The sequence below is a fragment of the Rhinolophus ferrumequinum genome, chromosome 8 (assembly GCF_004115265.2).
Source record: "Rhinolophus ferrumequinum isolate MPI-CBG mRhiFer1 chromosome 8, mRhiFer1_v1.p, whole genome shotgun sequence".
NCBI classification, from domain to species: Eukaryota; Metazoa; Chordata; class Mammalia; order Chiroptera; family Rhinolophidae; genus Rhinolophus; species Rhinolophus ferrumequinum.
The window spans coordinates 16295839-16319099 of record NC_046291.1 but is presented as its reverse complement, the minus strand read 5'-3'; the positions used below and the strand labels follow the sequence as shown (position 1 = coordinate 16319099).

Sequence of the window (23261 nt, the reverse complement as noted above, 5' to 3'; positions counted from 1 at the left end):
CTTTATGGGATAGTTCACAAACACTATGGAAAATATTAGACACTCATCCTCATTCTACCATATCATTGCTTTGGCACTGTGCTAGATAAATTAATAAAGTGTTACTCCTTGGATTATCTTTTTTGAATTCTATACAACTCTGCTCCTGTTAGTACATCTCCTCAGACCTCATGAATTAACTACATAAACAGTTTTTCTCAAATTGCCTATAAGAGCCTAAAGGTGTACAAGACCAGGTGCTGGAAGAAAGGGACGAGAAGTAAGAAAGAAGGCAGTACTTGGGGCAGAGTTCTCCAGCCATGCACCATTTTCCTGTGTCATAATTAAGTTAGGTGTCTATATTGCTCACAAGTGGGCCTCGAGCTAGCCTACTACCCACAAAGTTCCAAGCGTAGCTGTGTAACAAGTGGCAGGGCAATGGGACATGACAGAAGAATCCTGGACTGGCAGTTCAGAGCCCTATGTCCTGGTGCTAAATTCTGAGTCCTGGTGCCAAAATCTACCACTGTTCGTCCACATAAGAATTCTTTTATCCTTGTGGGTCCTAATTTCCTCATAGGTAAAACAAAGAGGCTTGATATATTCTTAGATTGATAAACTCCCTTCCAGCTCATAAAATTCAGTGGCTCTAATCTTCTGTATAAGATATCTGAGATGCCATGATTTCCCTTGTTAAGGTACTAACCTAGCCCCTGATGGGATGGGTAACCTAGTCTCATAAGCAATATTATATTTACAAGCAGTTGGGTGAGTTACTTCTGTAGATAGCTAGTCACATCCATTTTAAATTGATTCTTATTTATCTCAGTATCAGAGGTTAAGCCAAATTTGGGGGAGGAGGATACTGTGCTTGAGACTTGTGCCTCTTTAGGTACCCACTAAATCCGGTACTTTCATGCTGCTCTTCCCCCAGCTGCCGGGGGCTGCAGAAAACTAAATGCTAAGATGATCTCCAAGTATTCCTTCTTTAAACCAAGAAGTATTGTCATCCTGTTCCTCCTTATTCCTAGCTTCACTCACATCAAATTGGAAAGGTTCTTTGGAGTAAAAGATTCTAAGAAGACAATGTACAGAATCAGGGCTGCTCGGGCTTCAGGCACAACAGTAACAGACGCCAAAGAGCTTTGGGAGGATTCCCTCAAACCACCGCACCTCGGGAGAGCCTCTCAAATTATGTAACTGAATAAAATACCTAGTGTGTCTTCCCTTCAGCAGTCATTCACCATATAAAATCCCTCTGAATGCTTAGCTCAAGATTCATCTCTTCTAGAAATACCTTAGCCAGACTAGCCTGGTATGAGGCCCAGATCCCATCCAAATGAATCTATTTCTTCTCCCTCTCAGGTGATATATATTTTATGTATTTAGAATATTATTTGTGTGTGTGTGTGTGTGTGTGTGTATGAAAATAAATAAATTCCAGTGGTCTCATCTTTCTCAAAAGTCCATCTTTCAAGGGCAGAAACCATGTTTTAACTTTTCAGTATGACTCCATGATATTTAATATTTTCACTGGTGCTTAATACATACTGTCCACATAGAATTCAAACTTCCAAAGAGAAAAACAAATAAACCAAAGATCTCCCACACAGAACGAAAAAACTGCTTCCTGAGACTTTGTGGCAATGTCTTCCTTGACAGTTCCCTGTGGGAGATGATGAGAATACCCACGAATCCTAAACACTGGACAGCTAAGCCACTAACTAACCTACAGAGTAGAACTCTCATCACTTTTCAATGTGGCTCACTCTCCAGAAGAAATATCACCCAGAAGGGAAGGCCATAAGAGAACACTTTAGGTATAAAGCTAAGGTTATGAAGCCAATAGATTGGGTAAAGCTTAAAGGTAAATCATCTGATACTTTGGTCTTCTCGTTTCATTTCTATAACCAGAGACATTTACCAATGTGAGAGACTTTTAAGCTACCTTTGTCATTTGTACCTCCTATCTACAAGGCAGTACAGTTCAGAAGAGGAAGCAAAATGAGCAAGACAGTTCTGCACTGAAGAAGTTTATAATCTAACAGGGGAGACAAGTATAGACAGTCTTATAACAAGGCCTAAGTGATGAGTGACACAGGGAAGATACAAGGTGCTGCAGGAGTTCAGAAGAGGGAAAGAACATAGCTTATACTTTTAATTCTGTCCCTTTCACTATTTCTGTCACAACAGAAAAATCATGTAACCCTCTGATCCTTTTTTTAAGTAAGGCAGATTGAATGCCCTTGGAAAGGACTTTAAAATTCTTGGACAAAAAGGCTACACCTCCTGGGGAGAGAGGGTGGAAATAGGCAGAAATCAAGTCACCTATCTTCAAAATATGGCACATGCCCTCATGCCACCCACAAACCCGAGAGGAGGGGCTAATCCTTCTTCTTTGCTCAACTCCATAGGGCTGTGCTTTCACATATCACTTTCCTTTTCCAGTGGCTTCTCCTTTGTTTTCAAACGCTTAAGCCCCTTCTAGCTCTCCAGCTAGCTCTCATTTCCTTTTCATTGGGAAACTTGTCTGAGGAGGGTTCTACACACATTGTCTCCACTGCCTTATCAATTGATCCTTCTTTAGCTGCCTGCAATCCACTGATGTTGCCCAAGACCACGAATTATCTAATTTCCTCAGGCAGTCACCCTTTCTCTCTGGTCTCTGTCCCACATGTGGCACTGTGGATCACCCTCCTTAGTGATGGGAAGAGCATGGGACTTGAGCAAAGACAAATATGAGTAAATCAGCTGAGTGACTTGAAGCAATTTACTTAGCCCTGAGCCTCTACTTCTTTATCTTTAAATTGAGGATAATGTCACCAACCTCATAGGTTTGTTGTAAGGATTAAAAGTTATAATTTAGATGCAGCACCTAGCACTGTGTCTAGCACATGCACAGTATGTACTTGATAACAGTTAGTTCCCCTTTCTTGGCTAACTTACTTCTCTATCCAGATTCTCTTCCTATCTCATTCACATTTCTTTTACTGGCTCCTACTACTCCTTCCAATTATGATTGTTCCCCAAATCTCATGGTTGGACTTCTGTTCTGTTCTCCATGCTCTTCCCAGGAAAAAATGCATCCATGCTCCTGCCTTCAAATACTGCTGCTTTGCAGATAATTCCCCAATCTATTTTTACAGGTCCATTTTTCTTCCTTTTTTTTTCTTAATTTTTTTGGGGAACAGTGTGTTTCTCCAGGGGCCATCAGCCCCAAGTCGTTGTCCTTCAATCTAGTTGTAGAGGGCGCAGCTCAGCTCCAAGTCCAGTCGCCTTTTCAATCTTTAGTTGCGGGGGCACAGCCCATCATCCCATGCGGGAATTGAACCAGCAACCTTGTTGTTGAGAGACCGCGCTCTAACCAACTGAGCCATCTGGCCACCCCTACAGGTCCATTTTTCAACGTAAGCTTCAACCCTATTTTTAAAACTCTTTCCTGAGCATTCCCACTTGTATGTCCTATAATCCATTCAAATCCAGTATGTACTGAAAAAGATCTTCACCTTATGTTTTCAAATTAACTCTAATTATATATAAGCCATCATTTTTTTAAAAAAATAAGGTAAGGCATTGTTAAATGGTCATACTGTAATCAATGGAGTTTTGTGAAATCCTTCCTCTACCAGGGGAAAAAACAGGGAGACTCAACTGTGTGAATCATAGCAAAATGCTCCAAAAGTACGTAAAGCTTATAGGTTAGGCCTAAAAGGGCTAGATATTTGCCAGAAATAAGGCATCAATCATCACTGCCTCAAACTCAATTCTGAACTAAGTAGATTTCTCAGACTGGAAATTAAAACCACATGAGAGACTAACAGTAGATTTGGTGGGGCTAAACAGAAAAAAAAAAAAAAACAGTTTTCATTTTAGAAGAGTGGATAGCTTCCTTTGAATGAAAATACACAACTCCCCAGAGAAGCAGCTGTTGAATTGTGCTGGCCTATCTGGGTCTACATACAGGGGGGCATACGATTTCGTTTTCCATAGGCCCCTACAAATTTCTACTGCCTTTTATGCAGCCTGATACACTTATTTGTGTTATATACCTAGCCTCTGTACAAATTTGAGGTGTTTTTTCTTCTTCTTTTTTTTTTTTTTTAAGAGAATCTGGAATATGATAAAGTCCTTCACTATTGGGATTCCCATAATCAGAAACCTATCTTTTGGAAATAAGTCATTTTATTCCATTTGTATTTTCTATATTGACTTCCTTTTAGTTTTCCCTCCAATTGTTAATAAATTGTCTTTTGAAAGTATAAGCGCTTATAAAGCTTTGTAAGAGTTAAAGAGAGAAAGAGACCTTTTGATACATTCTTGGGCCCAAAAGAAAAGTGGTGACCCCTGGAAGCAGGGCTCAATGGTGACTATAGGAATACACAGTGAGAAAACCCCAAAGAGAAGGCAAAATTCAGAAAAAATATAGTTGAGAAACATGTGCAGCCATCCCTTCCTCCCTGGAGATTTTCATTCCAGAGCTCAAATACTGGTGGATTTGTGTTTTAAATAAGGAAAACCATTCCTTTATATGCCCAAGATTAGATTTAATTGAGCCCCACCCATGATTTGCCCAGTCTGTCCATAGCACCACTATTCTTCAGATCACACAGGCATACCACTGACAGCCTAATCTTACTAAAAGATCACTTTCAGATGTCAATTCTCCAGTCAACATTTCAACGGTTTCCCACTATCTACAACAGTAATTAATAATTATAAGAAGAAAGTGCCCCATAGCTTCCGTAGATGTGCCTGTTTGAGAATCACTGCATGCAATCATAGATGTTAATAATTGGACTGAAATAGGCAAATAAATGAATGACAGGCAGAAAGAAGCTGAAAAACATTTACCTTCAGAATAAAGCACCAATCTTCCAAGCCAGCATTTAAGCCCCCCACCCCCCGCACCACCACCACAACCTGGCCTCAAGTTATTATCTTGCTAACCTTATTTTCTACCAATCCTCACCCACTCTTATTCTTATTTTATATCCTTCGCCCATGTGCTTTCCACCTAAATTGCCTTCCAAATATTTCCCTAACAAAACTGAGAAGGAAAACCATTCCACTCTAGTTCAAGTCCTGTCTTTTACAGGAAGTTTTCCCAGTCACTCCACTACTGTGGCTCCCATTATCATCGCTCATTAAGCACAGTGAGCTCTTTGATGACAATATTATGGTACCTGATATGCTCACCCGGCAGAGTGCACATGCACTACCCTAAGTACCAGAAGAATGAATGAGCAGAGAACTGACATGCACGGTGGTAGGGAAGACGTTCTCACGCCGCTAGGCTTATCTTTCCGTGTGATGCCCACGAAGGATACTGACAAAACATACTCTGAATCCTTTGTCTTCCTCTACGTATATACAGGTGGATGGCAGAGGAACAGCCCTTCGAATTGTGGAAGTAGAGCCCAGAGAGAGGAAAGACGAGGAAAGAAGAAACTTAATAGCTTACTTTTGGCTCTATGCCTAATGTTCTTTCCAGGACTTTGTTAAGTTCCTATTCCTTTGGTTTTTTCAGATACTTAATTTCTTAACTGGGTCTAAAAAAGAGGTTCCAGGGTTTCTCCATACATAAAAGATTCAGGTTTATGCTTCATCCCGATGTTGGGACTATCTCCCAGTAAACTAAGTGTCAAAGAAAGAAAGCAGGTAATAGAGTGGCAATGTAACAGTGGTCCTCTCCTTTGGCTACTCATCTATTTACCGGAGGGTGCTGAGTCTCAGGCTACCAACAAGTGATAAGTTGATGGCCTCCTCATACGATAGGGAAAACAAAAAGGAATGGGAAGATATGATTCCTTCATCCATTCTACAAATATTTATGGAGAGCCTACAATATGTAGAGACATTGCTCTAGGCACTTTGGCTAAATCAGTGCACAAAACATACATCCTTGCCCTTGGTGAGGATACACATTCCAGCAGAAGGGAGACAGACCATATAAACAATATGACTAATAAAATAAGTAACTGTTATGGTAATACATTGGAAAATAAGTGCTATGGAAAAAATAAAAGCAGAGCATGGTAAAGTGAAATGGGCGTGCCAGGTGCAGGGGGCAAGGATGTGGCTTACAATTTTAAATAGGATAGTCAGGTTAGCTCCATTGTGAAAGAGACATTTGAAAAAAAGACGTTAGTGCAGTCCACGTAGATATGTCCACAATTTTTTGTGGACATACCTACTCCTAAGAGGTGGAGCTTCATTAAGCTCCCGTTGAGTATGGCCAGGACTTAGTGGGTTACTTCTAATGAAGAGAATACAGTACAGATGATATGACAGTGATGGGATGGCACTTCTCAGATTAGGTTATAAAAAGACTGCATCTTCCATTTTGGTCTTGGTCTTGGTCTTTCAGGGATTACTGGCTCTGGAGGAAGCCAGGGCAGTGTCAGGTGCGCAGCCCTATGAAGAGGCCGTGTGGCAAGGAAATGGCACCTCCTGCCAACAGCCACGTGAGACAGACTGGAAGCAAATTCTCCAGCCCCTTCTGATGACTGCATTCCCAGCCAACATCTTGACTGCAATTTTAAGACAGACCCTGAGCCAGAATCAGGAAGCTGCTTCCAGATTCCTGACCCTCACAAACTGTGTGAGATAATAAATGCCTATTGTTTTCAGCCACTAGTGTTAGAGTAATTTGCTATACAGCAATAGATAACTAATACAGACCTAAAGGAAGTGAGGGATTCGGCCACACAAATATCTGAAGAGCATTCCAGGCAGAGAGAACAGGCAGCATAAAGGCCTAAAGGCAGGTGATGTTTAGAGTGTTACAAAAACAGCAAGAGGCCAATGTGGCTACAGAAAGTGAGTGAGGGAGGGAATAGGAGATGAGATCGCACAGGTAATAAGGTCCAGATCATGCAGGGTTTCGTAGGCCATTGGAAGGTCTTTGGGTTTTACCCTGTAAGTGAAATATGAAGCTAGGGAAGGGCTTGCAGCAGGAGAGCAGCAATATGTAGACAATAGCATGATGTGACTTGTGTTTTAATAAGCTCACTTTGTTGGTAATGGTCCAGAAGGGGGTAGGGGTAGCAGCAGGGATACCAGTAAGGAAGCTATTGTAAAAATGCAGGAAAGAGACAACAGTGGCTCAGACCAGAGTGGCAGAGGAGGTACAGGGGACTGTACCTGAGCTTGGAAGAAGGAGAGTGGGCTAAGAAAAGGAAAAACTGTCACGGAAAACTCCCAAAAGAGATGATGCCTGAGCAGAGTGGGGAAAGTGGAACAGGAGTCTGTTGTGAGGACAGAGAAAATACCGGCAAATGGGTCAGAGATGTATGGACGGGAAGCTGCCAATAATACTTCAGTCTGATGAAATTGTGGGGCGCTATGGGCAAGTGACAAAGGATCAGGCTGAAGGAGCAGGACGGTGGGAGCACATCATGAATGATCTTGTGTGACATGCGAAGAGTTCTGAACTTTGTCCTATAGGCAACTGAGAACCACTAAAGGACTTTAAGCACTATGTCACTCTCCAGTGACGTAATCAGGTTTCTGTTTCCATGAGACCACTCGGACATAACTGCAAGTTCAACCGGAGGGGAATAAGTATTGACTAGGAGACAAGTTAGGAGGCTGATGCATGGTCAAACCAAAAATGGAGCGGAGTATGGGGAATCTGAGGCACTAGAAGCTGGAATATAGAAAAACAGCAGACTCAAAAGACAGTTGACAAGTGAGGCTTTGGAAATAAGGACAAAGAGAAAAGTGGGTAAGTTTCTAGCTTAGAAAATGGAATGGATAATGGTACAATTCCCCAAGCTAATGTACATAAGAGGAGAAATAGGTTTAGGGGAGTAGATTATTAAGTTTGAACATGCTGCATGTGGGACATCCAGGGGGAAAGGTCAAATATGCAGGAAGGAATATGGGCCTGAAACACAGTGGAGATATAAACTTGGTACTCGGTGGTGTACTAATGATAGTTGAAGCTGGGGTCTGGGTGAGATAACTCAGCAAGAGAGTGAAGAGAGGATCAAGTACACACTCCTAGGTAAAGCCAGCCAAGGAAAAGTAGAAGCTGTCTGTGAATGAACCCAACAGGACAGCAGTTTTCAGATTAAAGGTCTGCTCATTTTCCCCAGGTGTCTTTGCTATAACCTCTAGCTTCCTAAGAGCAGCAATGACTATCTTCATAGCTTGAAGCATCTGCTTTAGAATCGGTGCAACCAGACAGGGGAAGAAGTTAGTAACTAAACTAGACAGGACACAAAGGCCATGGCTACGTTTAGGATGCTGAGTCAAATCAATGTTAACTGGAGTTATATAACGAAAACTGTATCACAGAAAGTGGTTAAAGTATTATACTGAACAGATTAGCCTTCCAAGGCAGTCAGAATGCAGCAGGAGAAGTGCCTGCTTTGCTGAATACTCTCCTCTGAAGACAGAGAAGAAGTCTCTATCTCTGTTAAGGCCCCCGCCCTAAGGAAGCCAACCTCATGCAACTGCCCAGGTTTTAGTGTCAAGGGCTGATTCCTCGCCAGGGGTTGCCAGCTGCAGAGGGCGGGGCTCTATTTTGGGCTGCCTCTGTCCCTGAGCCTGGCCGAGTCTGGTTTGAGCAGCATGCAGCCCCAGTGACTCACACACCCATGCAAACCGCCTGTGGCTCAGTGGCCTGGCCTCGGAATGCCAGCCTTAGGCCAGCTCCCTCCTCACCCCATTACACTGGGATAAATAAATAAAGAGCCCCGCCAGCAGCCGCACAGCCTGATGGCAACCAGATGGAGAGAGAGAGGCATGGATGGGGCCAGGGGAAGGAACTCCCTCCAGTGGACTAGACTGAGAGTGGGCTGTGCCAGCCCAATCCTGCTAAAGTGCCCCTTTAACATCATTCCTACTGCCATGCAGTAATAGTCCCCAATGCCTGACTCCTCTTGCACTCCTAAAGGTGTCTTTCAGCCTCTAGGCCTAGGAAATGCTCTATGGGGGGCTTTTGCCCTCGATGAGGATCATGCCAGCAGCCATCCCACCCAGCTGACTTGTATCAGCATCGCCAGTATTCCCCCTCTGGTTAGGCCACCATCAACTGGCCCCCTTAGAGAAATCAGAGACGCTTGGGTGAAAGGGTAAAAAAAGAACTGAATATGGAGAGGTAACCCCTACTCAATTCTTAAATATTTTTCCTGGCCTTAGTATCCTAGAAAGCTCCCTGCCCTACTGCCCCACTGCCTACCTCCAGGGCCTCTTGCCTAGCAACAGCCCGAGTGAGAAGCAGGAAAAACAAGCCCCAGGCACTTGACCGCATGGTCCTCTGACATCAGTCCTGGCCCACCCCTCCCCCCCCCTTCCCCGCACCTTCATCCCGAGTTCTCTGGCCCTGGTTTGTTTATCTTCCTATGTTGCTTATTTTGATGGCACATCCTTTCAGCTCAGTCTTGAGTGACCCCATGACCCTTCTGTGTCCTGTTCGTAGGACCCCAGGCAAGCAGAGTAACTGAAAAGATGCAGCGGCCATAAGAAATTCTGTCCCGTTAGGAAACCTTTCAGTTCTAGCAGCTATGCAAGACATTCAGTGATCCCAGAGGTTACAAGCATTCCACATTATCCTAGCCCTTAACTGTCCTCTAACTGGTGTGTACCACCAAAGTATCAAAACAATACAGGGATAATCCTAGACAAGAAGTGTAGGAGGTCCTAAACATATAGCTACAGCTACATGACCTTAGGCAAGTCACTTAACCTGAGGCCCAATTTCTTAATCTATGAAATGGAAAGCTACAACTACCTAGCTCCCAGATCCTTTCCAGATGTAATAAAATTCTACAAGTCTGTGTGGTTTGGATGTGATCCACCCAGAGCCTAGAGGACCAGTATTCTTGAAGTAGTTGGTTCCAAAACACAAATATCTTTCCTGGGCTAGCACCTGGATTCTATATGCATTCACTTCCCCCTGCCCTAATAACAGGGAAGAGATGAGCCTCTAATTTTACAAATGAGAAAATAGAGGCTCTGAGAGAAGTCATTCTATATAGCTGAAGCATACAGTACATAAATAAAAATGTCAAGAAACCAAGGATAGGTATGTAGGCACTAGATCAGGAAAGGACCCCTCTGTTAGGCTAAGAAAAAGCCTTCCATTTAACCAAGGGGCTGAGGCCGGGAACTGCTGTATCATACCCAGCCTATGCTAACCTCCTTAATAGCCAAACTTCTAGACAGAGGAAGCTAACTCAGAAAAACGGCTTAGGAAACTGCTCTCTGTTACAAGTCTAGGTTTCATGGTCTTTCTCCATGAAGACTTGAAACCTATTCTGCTTCAGGACTTAACAATACATGCTTTCCTTCTTCTTCAGAGTTACAATTGCTTCAGCAGATGCACTGAGCACTTGACTCACAGTTTTTGTCCTTAGTGTTCAGACCCCAAGCATTCTGGAGTCATTGCTCGGTCAACGCACAGAGGCAGAACAGAAGGTTCCAACTCAAGAACACCTGCTTCATGCCTCGCCCTGTATAAAGTACTAATTCCAAGTTCAAGAGAAATATGAGTTATAGCCCCTATCCACAAGGAGTTTACAAATTAGCCTAGAAGACAAGATAGAAATATGAATAATCTATACATAGCAATACAGTAGCACCTCGGTTTTCTCGAACGTCTCCGTTGACGAACACTTCGGTTTACGAACGTCGTAAACCCAGAAGCAAATGCTTTGATTTTCAAGCACGCCTCGGAAGCCGAACATGTCACGCGGCTTCTGCTGAGTGCAAGATCCTGAGGCCTAGCTGTCGGCTGTTTTCGAATGTTTCAGAACTCGAACGGTCTTCCGGAATGGATTACGTTCGAAAACCACTGTGTTATAATAGCATTATTTACCTACATAATAAAGTTCCAACTTGGGTAACACATATAATTAGAAAATAGGGCAATAATTCTACTAAGGTACTAACTGTACAACCAACAAGTCCCAGAAGAGTTAGAGAAGGAGAAGATCAATATTGACTGGTATTATCAAAGGTCACTATTATTAATACTCCCCCTGCTTGGCATTTAACAGTTGTTTCTTTTGGCCAAGCTCAATCCTTAGAAGGGAAACCTAGGCAGGAGCTTCTGACAGGCCACAATTATCTACTCCCCATTCATTCCTTTGCCAGTGCCCTTGTGTAAACACTGTGATTTTCCACAGCCTACTGTGCCCACAAGACAGTCCCCAGATGGTAGCCCTGCGCTTTTCACCTTCCTCTACCGTGGGATGTTGAAGGGCCTGGATAAGCAATAATGACTCGCCCCCATTCCACAGTCCAGACCTGTGATCAGATCTCAACAAGCAAAAATTTAGCAACTGGTCAACCAAGCTTTCCAAGGTTAGAGAAGACCGAATGAAATGTCTAGGTTTTCAACAAGATGTTTTGCAAATGTTAATCAGCCCATTTTTGCCTTTTACGTTCTCCCCCTTGTTTCCCCCATTTTTCCCGTGTATACCTCAAGCTTTATCAGACTCAATAGGCAACTTTTTCAGAGAAAGGACTTTCCAATCATGTAAGCAACCTAACAGCCAAACACAAGTCACCACTCGGACATCTGGAAAGAGGAAGTAAAGCAAAACTGCACAAGGAGAAAGGAAATAACAAATACTCTACCTCTACCATAAATTGTTCCAAGAAGGAATTTTCTTCAAACGGCTCTGTCTTCAACCGACCTGTAATAAGAAGCGATACAGAAAAAAAATGAGTCTTAGGACGAGCTTCCTACCTGTGAGATGGAAAGGCAACAAAGCCCAGGATTTCTTAGAAAAGAGCACAAAGATACACTACCCAGAGGTACCTAGTCCAGTGGGAGAAGAGAAGACAGTCTGTGTGCAAACAGGAGGAGGAGAAGGTGATTAGTACCTAACAAATGACAGGTACAGTGGCAGCATGTGCTCTAAGAGATTTTCCTGAACAAAGACAAAGGTCAAACTGAATTTTTATTTTGAAGTTGGAGCTATGCAGCTTCTTAAAGTCCCAAGTTCATGATGACCCTCACACAGTTTTGTATAGCTACTGGCCCCTTTCCAAAGTCTTTCCTTACCATTGCCTAAGGCATGTCTGGACTCGGTTACAGCTTCTATTGGCCAGTTGGGCACCAGCCAGGTACTCGAGGGAAAGAGAAGTGTCACCAAGCATCAAGTCTCCAGTTTGGGTAAGTACCCAGCACCCGCCCTCTAATGCAAATGAGTCTCCCCTTTTCTGAGACGCATTTGATTATCTGTATCATTCCCCACCCAACATCTCAAAAAATGTCCTCTCACCTCGGCTCAGTGTAGCCCCACTCTCCTGGTAGTCCTGGATCTCTAGATCTTTCATATGAAGCAAGGTTGCGAGATCCCTCACTTGGCACTGCAACGCCAGGCTCATGCCCATCAGAGGACGAATCAAATGTTGGGAGACCTACCATGGAAGAGATATCAATTAGCCAAAAGATATTTACAAAACGTTCCTTAATACTGTATCAGGAACTAGAAAAAGTACTGAAGATTAATGTTTTCATTGGAACTTCTGGTTTCATAGACAAGCAATCTATTTATATGAACGTAAACACAAATATAATCATTAAATAAGTGTATGAAAGAAGTTCAAGGATTCTCTTTGTGGCAAAGATAAAAGGAGAAGAATAAAGGAGAATACTAGTGAATACGTAACCTAGAGTTGTGATTAAAGAGAAGGATGTGAAACAGCTGATAAGAGAAAAGTGTTAACTCAATTCTCAGCAGAGATTGAGAGACAAAAGCAGAAGATCCAAGTAACGTTTAAGAAAGTAGGTGTGGCTACAACAGAGTATGCTAGCTTGAGTATAACAGAAGACAAAAATCCACAGGAAGTAGAGAGATTTCAAAGTCAAATTAGACCCAGACACTAATGAAGCGCTATTTCAAGGCTGATGATAGTCCTGAATGAGCCCTGAGTTTCAAGTGTTCCCAAAAATGCGGCAAAGTCTAAGGTCGGTGTTGTAATAGAAGCAAAGCAGTCACCAAGAGACGAGCCTAGGAAGGACTAAACCACCCACACATACCTTGCTCTTAACAAAACGTAAGAAGGTCGCAAGCATAGCTGTACTGCAATGCAGCTATGATGTTCTCATATGACAATGTACAGCTCTACAAAATAATAATTTCATTCTCCTATGCAAGGTGCCCATTAGCCTTCTTCAAAAGATGAAAGCCTTAGCCAAAGAAAATGACTAAAATCAATAATCTATTTGTGGCTTGGGATGTTATCAGTGTTTCTTTCCCTTCCTCCAAGCAGATGAGCTGAAGGAGGCACTAAGAAGAAATGCCCTAGACCAGAGGTCAGCAAACTTTTTCTGTAAGGGCCAGAGAGTCAATATTTTCGGTTCTGTGGCCCATACAGGCCCTGTCGCAATACTCAACTCTGCTGTTGGAGCATGAAAGCAGCCATAGACAACATGTAATAAAAGAGAGTGGCTGGGTTCCAATAAAACTTGACAAAAATAGGCACCAAGCCAGAGTTGGCCTGCTGGCCATAGTACACCAATCCCGGCTCTAAATTTAAAAGGGAGAACTGTTAGACAAGATACCGCACAGAGGCTTGAAATGAGGGAATGGTGCTGGAGTTACCCACAAGATGTGCAAGCCAGGCTCATCTCGATGAGGATCAGAAGTCTGAACTCTTTAGACTTTTGTGTTCTCATCGTCCACTGATTTTCTGGTAAAACTTACTACTAAAAACTCCAATTGTATTGTGGCTCAAACAGAAAGGAAAAGACTTTTCCCCACATTTCTCTAATGTAGGGGGAGGAGACTAGGGGTTAGTGGCAGCAGCTTTTGTACCAGCACCAGGACCCAAGAAATGCAGGAGTACTGGAGCAAAGTGGAAGGCCAGAAATCAAGTGCAGCTCTAGATAGCAGTCACTTCTTTCCATCACACAGCACGTCCCAACCTGGCACTGTCTCCCAGCTCAGGTCCTTCATATGAACATAAGCCTCCAGGAAGGACTGTTCAGAATGTGGCAGAAATGCTGCTTCGGGAAAATTTATCTGCTCTAGAGCCAACCTTCTTTCCTAGGAATTGTTTTTGGAAACTTTGGCTCTGTTCAAGGTAGATCAGGAGGAAAAACAGGTGAATATGTGTATCAAAGCAAGTCAATGTTTGGTGGGTTGAAAGTAATTGTACTTACTAACCAAGCAGTATCACCATCCATTCTCAAATAACGGAAACTCCTAAAGGTAATTACCCAGTCTCCCTAGGAGGGCCCCTTAATAGCAATTTCTTTGAGTGGTAGTCAATATAACAACACGAAACATGATTAAAAACAGTTTTGAATCAATGCCATGTCTGATTAAATATGGTAATGCCATACCAGGCACCTGAAATTATCTATCGGACTCCAATGTCTACAGAGCAAAGAGGGAAAAAAAAAAGCTTTTTATCAGTAAATATTTTAACTTCTAAAATATTTCATAGGATTGGGTTACATCACTCTGAATCACTGGGGTATAACTCACTTCAAAGTTAGATGCACACTAACTTAGATCAGTTAATTAGAACAAGGCATTGTGGCTGAAGGAATGGATTTCAAAGCAAATCCACAGACACTACAAGGAAAAATCTTGAAGTGCTTTAGGAAGTCAGGGACACACCCACCCCACCCCCACTTCATTTACAGACAGCAGTATATGAAGAGAAGCAGTGCAACAAGTCCATTCAATAAATACCTACTGTGTGCCTACTGCATGCTCTGTCCCTACAAGGCCTCTGTCCTCAAAGAGCTCAAGAGTTAAGGTCAGGAAATGTAGTGGACATAGAAGGAGTTGGCAGTCATCTCCAGAGGAAAAGCTATTTATAATTTCCTGCAATGTCTTCAGATTTCCCATAGGTCATAGGCAGGAGAGCAGAATGGGAGTTATCAATCCCAAGAGTAACAGTCTGGGTATTAAGGGACCTAGATTCTGGTCCTGGCTCTGACAGAACCTAGATGTAAAAATGGCTAGTCCCAACTACTCTCATGGTCCTAATCTTTTCTAAAAAGAAAAATTATGGCATTGGAGTATTTGGTCTCACAGGTCCACTGTAATGCTAAGGGTAAGTAATATTACACACGTAATCCTTATATATTTTATCCTTACAACTCCACAGGAAGGTTGTGATCTCCATTTCATAGATGAAGAAAACAAGTCTCATAAAAATTCAGTAACTTATCCCAGGCAATATACGTAGTTAAAGTGGTGGAGCTGGGTTACAAATTCAGCCCTGCTGGTTCCAAAGCCTGTGCTCTTTGCTCTTTCTACCACAAAAAAAAACACCACCACCACCAAAAAAACACCTTTGCCTGTTAGTCCTAGGAATTATAAAATTGCCAAAGAGGTGACAAATTTGGAAGTCAAAATATGGACTATCAAGAATTACATTAGAAAAAAATATATAACAACAAAAAGAATTACATTAGATACAGAAAGAATACACAGTGGGAAGGGAGGAGGAGACGAAGAGAGGTTGGTCAGAAATGGAAATGGGCTCAGTGTTAGAAAGCGGAGAGCCGAAGCTTTATATATTCCATAATATCTTGCAGAGACTTAAGAACTATTAAATTATTAATGTGAATACACTATGCTGTAGAGGGTGCAAGGAAACAGGTTCTCTCCTACTCTCCTGTATGACTAGTAAGAATTAAGCTGCATAATCTCTCTGGAAGACAATTTGGCATTATGGTAGCGAGATTAAAGAAGCAAATATTCCTTGATTCAGCTTTTCCACTTCTTGCAAGTAGAAAAAGTAAACACAAGGATATTTACTACCTATAATAACAAAAGAATGGAAACAACTTAAGTATCTACTAGTGGCATATCAATTAACGTGCTGATATATTCATTAAATAAAACGCTACGCTGCCATTAAAAAAATATTAAAGCAGGTCTTCTAAATGCATTGCTGTGAATAATTTCTAAGTTCTATTAGGTTGGTGCAAAAGTACTTGCAGTTTTTGCAATTATTTTTAACCTTTTAAACCGCAATTACTTTTGCACCAACCTAATATAATTAAGTGAAAAAAAGCAAGGTACTGAACAGAATGAATAGTGTGCTGCCATTTGTGAAGATACATACATATGTATGTATATATCAGATATGTATTTGATTACATGGGTATATATATATACATATGTATATATATACTCATGTATATATATTCATACATCTACACATACATATATATATATATATATATATATATATATATATATATATATATATAGCTTTCTTTAAGAATTGGCAAGAAGCTGGTATCAGAAGTTGCTTTAGAGAAGGAAAATGAGGGACTGGAAAAAGGGGGTACAAAGAAGATATAACACACAATGTAATTTATAGATGATGTGATACAGAATTGCACACCTGAAATCTATGTTTTACTAACAATTGTCAGTCACCCCAATAAATTAAAAAAAAAAAAAAAGAAGATATATTTTTTTACTATATACCCTTAAATGTTGTCTGAAATGTTTCCCTTTGGCATGACTTACTCATTCAAAAAAATTTAAATAAAAACTATCACAAGAATGAGTAACAAACAAAAATTATGACTATGTGACCTCACAGACACACACACACAAGACTGAAATAGTATCCGCCTACGTCTCGCCAGTGTCCACTGGCTCTAGCTTTTTCCCTATAAAGCTTCCTCAGGTTCAGGGATTTCCCTAGGATGGCATTCTTCGTCTTCTTGTAAAACTAAATATTTTATTTTACCTTAAAGCATAATTGTTCATAAGCTGCTCAATGCTCACTTCTGCCCACAGCCAACCAAGACTCATTCCGCGCTAAACACTGTTGCTTCTTGTCTTAGTGCAGCTCTTCAATTGGAAGAATTTATCTAGAATAGCTATTTTTTTCTTTACACATTATTTTCAGTTATAATATCATTATACAAGTGTTCTTTACTATATTCTTTTGAAAGAAAAAACTATTAGAGCCCATCAGCCTCTACAGAGAACTGCCTCTCCAATCACTCTATTCTGAATTTCTAGGACTGTATCATGCAAAATCAGACTAGCTATCACTTGAGCTTCCCAAAGGTGGCCCAAATGTGGTGGTCCCAGAACAAGCATCACTGAGGGAACATTGCCCTCTGGTGTTACTTAGAAAAAATTACAGGGGTTTTGAACCAAAGAAGTAAATTCTCTATGTAAAGCAGGATGGAAAATTTCATTAAGAAATTCAATTGAAATCAATATGAGTGACTATTATCCACTAAGCACTGTCAATGGGCCTCAGAAACTCAGAAATGAATGAGATGTAGTTCTCCAATCACTCAATCTAGCTTTACTGGGTTCCAGCTCAAAAACAAACACCAGAGAACAGTTTCTCAAAAACGCACTTTGTTCAGTCCACCCTATTGATGCCAAAGCACCACAGCACCTCTAGGAGACTAAAGAAGGGGGATAGGAAATGAGGCCCACGTGTCACATCCCTGTGATGGTACATCTACACCCTTAGGCCTTGTGCAGAAGACCCCATCCTCTAATGCTACTCACTGCAAAAAGCTCTGTTTACATAAAAGCGTGGAAGGGACCAGCAGCAGTAATTCCTACAAACTAATTCTTAATGTCCATTCTTAACTCACCAATTTCTAATAAAAGCTCTCGGGGCCTGGAATACTCCAAGTGAGCACAGGACCATATCCTCCGAGTCCCTGAAAGTGGGCTCTCAAATCAGACCTATCTGCAAGTCAAATGCCAGTGCATTCACTTACAAGCTCATGACTTTGGACAAATTACCTTCAATATCAGTCTCCGATGCTGAGAAACTAAGAAAATAATACTTATCTTGCAGGACAGTTGTAAGGATTAAATGACAAAATAATGTTCAGAAAGGTACCTAATACTGGTACATACTCGACCCTGTAGCCAGAGTGATCTTGATCAATTACAAGTTGGATCATGTTAAAACCCTGCTTAAAGTTTTTCAATGAATCCCTATTGCCTTTGGGATAAAATCCAAACTCATTATAATCCTTCAAGATCTGTCCACTGCCTACTTCATTTCTCTCAACTCCCTGCAGTCACAAAGTTCTCCGAGTTAGTTCCTCCTGATCTTCAAAACTCAGCTCAGAAACTATTATATAGTATACATACGAGGTCAGACAATTAAGTTCGTGAACTCATCCTAGAAAAAGTGCTACATATCTCATTGCTGAATATCACTATGGTCACCTTCAAAGTACTCCCCTTGGGAACCTACGCACTGACGCCAGTGCCTAGTCCACCCCTCAAAGAAATTTTGGAACTTTTTCTGGAATGGCCATCAGACCTGTCATCATATTACCCTTGATGCCCTGAAGGTCATCAAAATGTCTTCCTTTCAATATTTCCTTTATCTTCGGGTAAAGAAAGAAGTCATTGGGGGCCAGATCAGGTGAGTAGGGAGGGTGTTCCAATACAGTTATTTGTTTACTGGCTGAAAACTCCCTCACAGACAGGGTGTGTGAGCGGGTGCATTGTTGTGATGCAAGAGCCATGAATTGCTGGCGAAAAGTTCAGGTCATCTAACTTTTTCACGCAGCCTTTTCAGCACTTCCAAATAGTGAACTTGGTTAACTATTTGTCCTGTTGGTACAAATTCATAATGAATGGTTACAAATGGTACAAATAGTATAAATTCATAATGAATAATCCCTGATATCAAAAAAAGGTTAGCAACATCGTTGCAACAAGTTCACGAACTTAATTGACCTTGTATGTACATGACGAAATGTGATCAAAAACTATGGTGAATGTTTAAATAAAAATAATTTATTACAGTAAAAGACACATTGCCATTAATCCCCCTCAATATACTCCGCCTCGTTTTCAACACACTTATCCCATCATTCTTGCCACTTTCTAAAGCAGTTCTGGAAGTCCTCTTTCATGAGTGTCTTTAGTTGCACTGTTGTGGCTGCCTTGATGTCCTGCATCATTTCAAAACGTTTACCTTTCATGGTCATTTTGACTTTGGGGAAGAGCCAGAAGTCGCACAGTGCCAGATCCAATGAATAAGGTAGATGAGGACACACCGTAATGTTTTTGTTTGATAGAAATTGCCAAAACAAAAGTGATGTGTGACATGGAGCGTTGTCATAATAGAGGATCATTTACGGAACACTTTAAAACACACCTGCTCTCAACCGTAGCTCACACCCGACTGACTGCACTGAACAAGTTGAAACTTGTCACACACTGTTACTAAAGTTCGATGCGCTGCTTCCGTATTAAAGATCCCTGCCTTTCCATTGGATGGCACTCAGCAGCAGCATTCACCGTATTTTTTTTTATCACACCATATATATATATTTTTTATCGCACCATATATTTATCACACCAACAGGGAGTTCTTAGCAAGCTGTAGCCATGCCCACGGCTGCTTCAACACATACATATACAACATATATGTACACACACACACACACACATAATGGTTTTTTAGATCCTCATTCATCCTGGACTTACCTCAATCAAATAATTTACCATACTTTATCCTGTTTCCCATCTTCTCACTTTGTTTCCTGTCTGTCTTCTCACTAGATTATGAACTCCAGGAACAGGCTATGTTGTTTTAGATCTGGACACCCAACAACTGGCCCATAGTAGATACTTAATAAATGTTGAACAAATAAAGTAATAAATAAAGACACCCAATAAAGCATGTAGAACTCTGCTCCCTTTGCAAGGACAGGATGTACCATCAAGAATCCTTTTGCCTTCTGTCTAGTCAAGGAAAGTTTTCTAACTGGACAATTTCAAATGGAGTTTACAAAAAAAATAAGAGCACCTAAAGCTTCATCTCAAAGCAGCTGGCAGTCCCCTTCCCTACCCCATATTTGAATTGCACTTACCAGGGAAGGACTGGCTAGGATGCAGTGGAAATTCCAATAGAAGGGGAGACCGGAGAGTTCACTTCGCACCCGTAGTATCAGTGCCTCTGCCACATGATCACAGGAGAAGGTTGCTTTGCCAGGGCAAGCAATGTCGTTAAACAGCGGGCGAAGCAGATCACCCAAATGACAGAGAAAGGCCTCAGGGGGAGCAGTCAGGCGCTTGTTCAACTCCTAAAAAGACAGCAGAAGTACAGAGCGAGGGTGCTAAAAGGCAACTGACTCCTTCATAAGTAACAGCCAAGGAAAACTCTGGTGAACATGAAGACAGTGGGCATGAGAGAAAGGGAAGGAAAGAAAAACATCAGAACAGAAAAGAAGAAAATAAAAAGAGAGATCAACTGGCCTAGTTCACAATTCTGCTTTAACTGTATGCAGTATAGAAACTAACACACACACACACACACACACACACACACACACACAACTATATAGAAAGATCCCAGGGCTATAGGTAAAAGTGCAGGACATTAATTGGAATTGTCCCAACCTGATTCAACCTTCCTTGGCAGCTGACAGGTCATTACCACCCCACAGTAGTACTTCTCTTCACACTTACCTTGGCTCGCTGGCTGACCACACTAGTGTCCACCTGTTCATGCCACACTCTTTGAAGATCTGAAATCAGCAAGGCATACCCCTGCTTGGTGATATAAGCCTTGGCCAACAGGGAGTTCTTGTCAAGCTGTAGCCATGCCCATGGCTTCTTCAACAGGCCTTGCTCCAGTTCCTCCATCTGTAGGAGAGTCTTAATTTTAGCAAAGCATCCTAGGGTACTACTGACCTGTGGGGAGTGGGGTGTACCACCAAACAGTTCTATATCAAATGAACTTGTAAAAATCCTCCCTAATAAAACAGAAGACATGCATTTACACTCTCCCTACTCACCCTTACCCCTTACCCACCCCACCTTCCCACCCCAGTATACAACTAACTGAGCACCAATCTTAGTACCTATCAGCCACTAAAAATCTATTTAAAATGTTGAGGGGCTTTTTTCCACATTAAGTTCCTAGGGGGCATGAAACATCTCTTTCTTCTACAGTGTTTAAGTCTTAGCATATTGATATTAGAGGTTCCGCTTCCTAATAATATAACTTAATGTGGAAACCTAACCCATTCTTGTTGCAATTTTATCACATTCCTAAGAAATACGTCAACGGTATCTTTTCCCAGAACTTCTAGAAGAAAGGAATAGTTCTTGTCTTATAAAACATCGTAAGTCGTAAGTGTCATCGGCAGGAAATTCAAATCATTTGATCATTATCTAAAAACAAAACTCTGGAAGCTCTCAGAACTTCAAATATATATACATTCCTTAAATATACATTAATATATTATATTAATACTATATATATACACACACACACACATATATATATATATATATATATTCCTTAAACGTATACTGGGGGTGCCAAAAAAATGTACACCTTTTAAGAGATGTTATCTATGCATTACTTTTTGAAGTTCAATTGAATTAACGGTAGCAATGTGTTGTATCATGTTCGCTCAAAAGATGGCGTCAATCACTGCACTGTACACCTGAAGCTGAACAATAATGAATGCCAACTATAATATTATATATATATATGTATATATATGTATGTATACACTTACAAGAGGCGGAGTACAGCATTGGGAGTGGAGACAGTGGAAATGGGATGGCTCGGTGCGATGTCAGAGAGATAGTGGATGGGGGGAGGGGGGTCCACAGTGTGAGGGATATAAATGATAAACGTCTAAGTATTGCTTTGTCTTGTGCACCTGAAACTAATAAGAATAAAAAAAAAAGATGGCGTCAATCAAATGAATGCTAGCATCATTCATTGTATCACAATTTTAATAAAATTTTTTCCTTTCTTAAAATGTGTATACATTTTTTTGGCACCCTCTGTGTGTATATATATATATATATATATATATATACACACACACACACACACACACATACATACACACACACACTGAGGATACCAAAAAAATGTATACACATAACTTGTATTCATCTTTTGTTACTGGTATATATGGAGTATTACAATTTTACTACAATTTTTTTCCTTTCCTAAAATACGTATACATTTTTGGCACCCTCTGTATATTCCTTAAATATATATATATTCCTTAAATATACGTATAATGACAAATTCAGTAAGTTAATATACAATCATATATACATATATATTCTCTAAGACAGATTCTTCAAGTTTATGCATGTGAATCCTCTAGAATTACATTCAAAATTTGCACATACATGTGTATACTCATTTGGGGAGAAGAGGTCCACAGCTATTGTCAAATTCTCAAAGAGAACAATGACACATAAACAAAGAGCTAATAAACTCTGTGTCCAGAAGCAAACAGGAAAGCCCAAATCCCATTTCAAGAAGAACCTGAAAGACTGAGAAGTCATGAATACAACGCACAGCGATCACAGAGTAGACACGATGAATTAACTCCCACTTCCCTCATCTCCCACATTCCCACTGCAAGGCACTGCTATCAACATCATGCTCTGCTGCAGACTCTGGACCTCCTGGAAACCAATGTTCCTACTTCAACAACTCGATTTGTAGCCTTAACATAAACATACCGTGTTTCCCCGAAAATAAGACCTAGCCAGACCATCAGCTCTAATGCGTCTTTTGGAGCAAAAATTAATATAAGACCTGGTCTTATTTTAATATAATGCAAGACCGGGTCTTTGATATAATATATTAATATAACATATTAATATAATATAATACCAGATCTAATATAATACTGGGTCTTATATTAATTTTTGCTCCAAAAGACGCATTAGAGCTGATGGCCCGGCTAGGTCTTATTTTCGGGGAAACACGGTAGTAGATGCTCATTAACTATGGCTACTTGACAGGAAGTTTGATTTTTCCTGTGGATTTAAAAAAGGGAGGAGTGTTATAATTTCCTTCATTATTTCAGTCTATAAAGTGAAGTGGGAGGCATCTTAGAATACAAAGAAAATTCCTTGGATTTCATTAACAAGGTTAATGTGGTTTGCTCCTCCAGTCATTTCCATCTCAGTCTAAGCCATTATTCTTCCAACCACAACCTAGTTTTTGAAGCGAGGCTTTGTAACATAATTTAACTTGTACAGGCAATAGACTGGTGAAATTTAAATAGATGTGATTTTTATTTGCAGCAGCCTCAAAACCTTATGTTTGGAGAATGATACTTCAGTCACATTTCCAACGTGTTGTTCCTACGGGGAAGAGATCTTGGAATGATTAAGCTAGTCCTCACTGGACCAGAGTTCCACATTGCCAAAGGTCACAAACGCAAGTGAAGTCAAGTCGCCAAGTCCTTCTCTCCCTAATAAGCACTCACCAGTGTGCACTCAGAGTCATCAAAATCATGTTATCTTAGCCCGTCACTTCGGAAAGCCGGGAAGCTCAGGACCCTCAAACTG

General features: G+C 41.0%; 1 protein-coding gene across 1 annotated transcript in view; it reads right to left on the bottom strand.

Annotated features, from left to right (window-relative positions):
* Positions 1-23261, bottom strand: part of LOC117025817 (solute carrier family 23 member 3) — an 88712-nt gene that overhangs the window by 55430 nt on the left and 10021 nt on the right. Inside the window, exons 9-12 of the mRNA XM_033112051.1 lie at positions 20391-20567; positions 19793-20005; positions 12219-12357; positions 11569-11627 (exon numbers count right to left, since the gene is read on the bottom strand). Coding sequence (XP_032967942.1) covers positions 11569-11627; positions 12219-12357; positions 19793-20005; positions 20391-20567 — 588 coding nt within the window. The remainder of the gene's footprint in view (positions 1-11568; positions 11628-12218; positions 12358-19792; positions 20006-20390; positions 20568-23261) is intronic.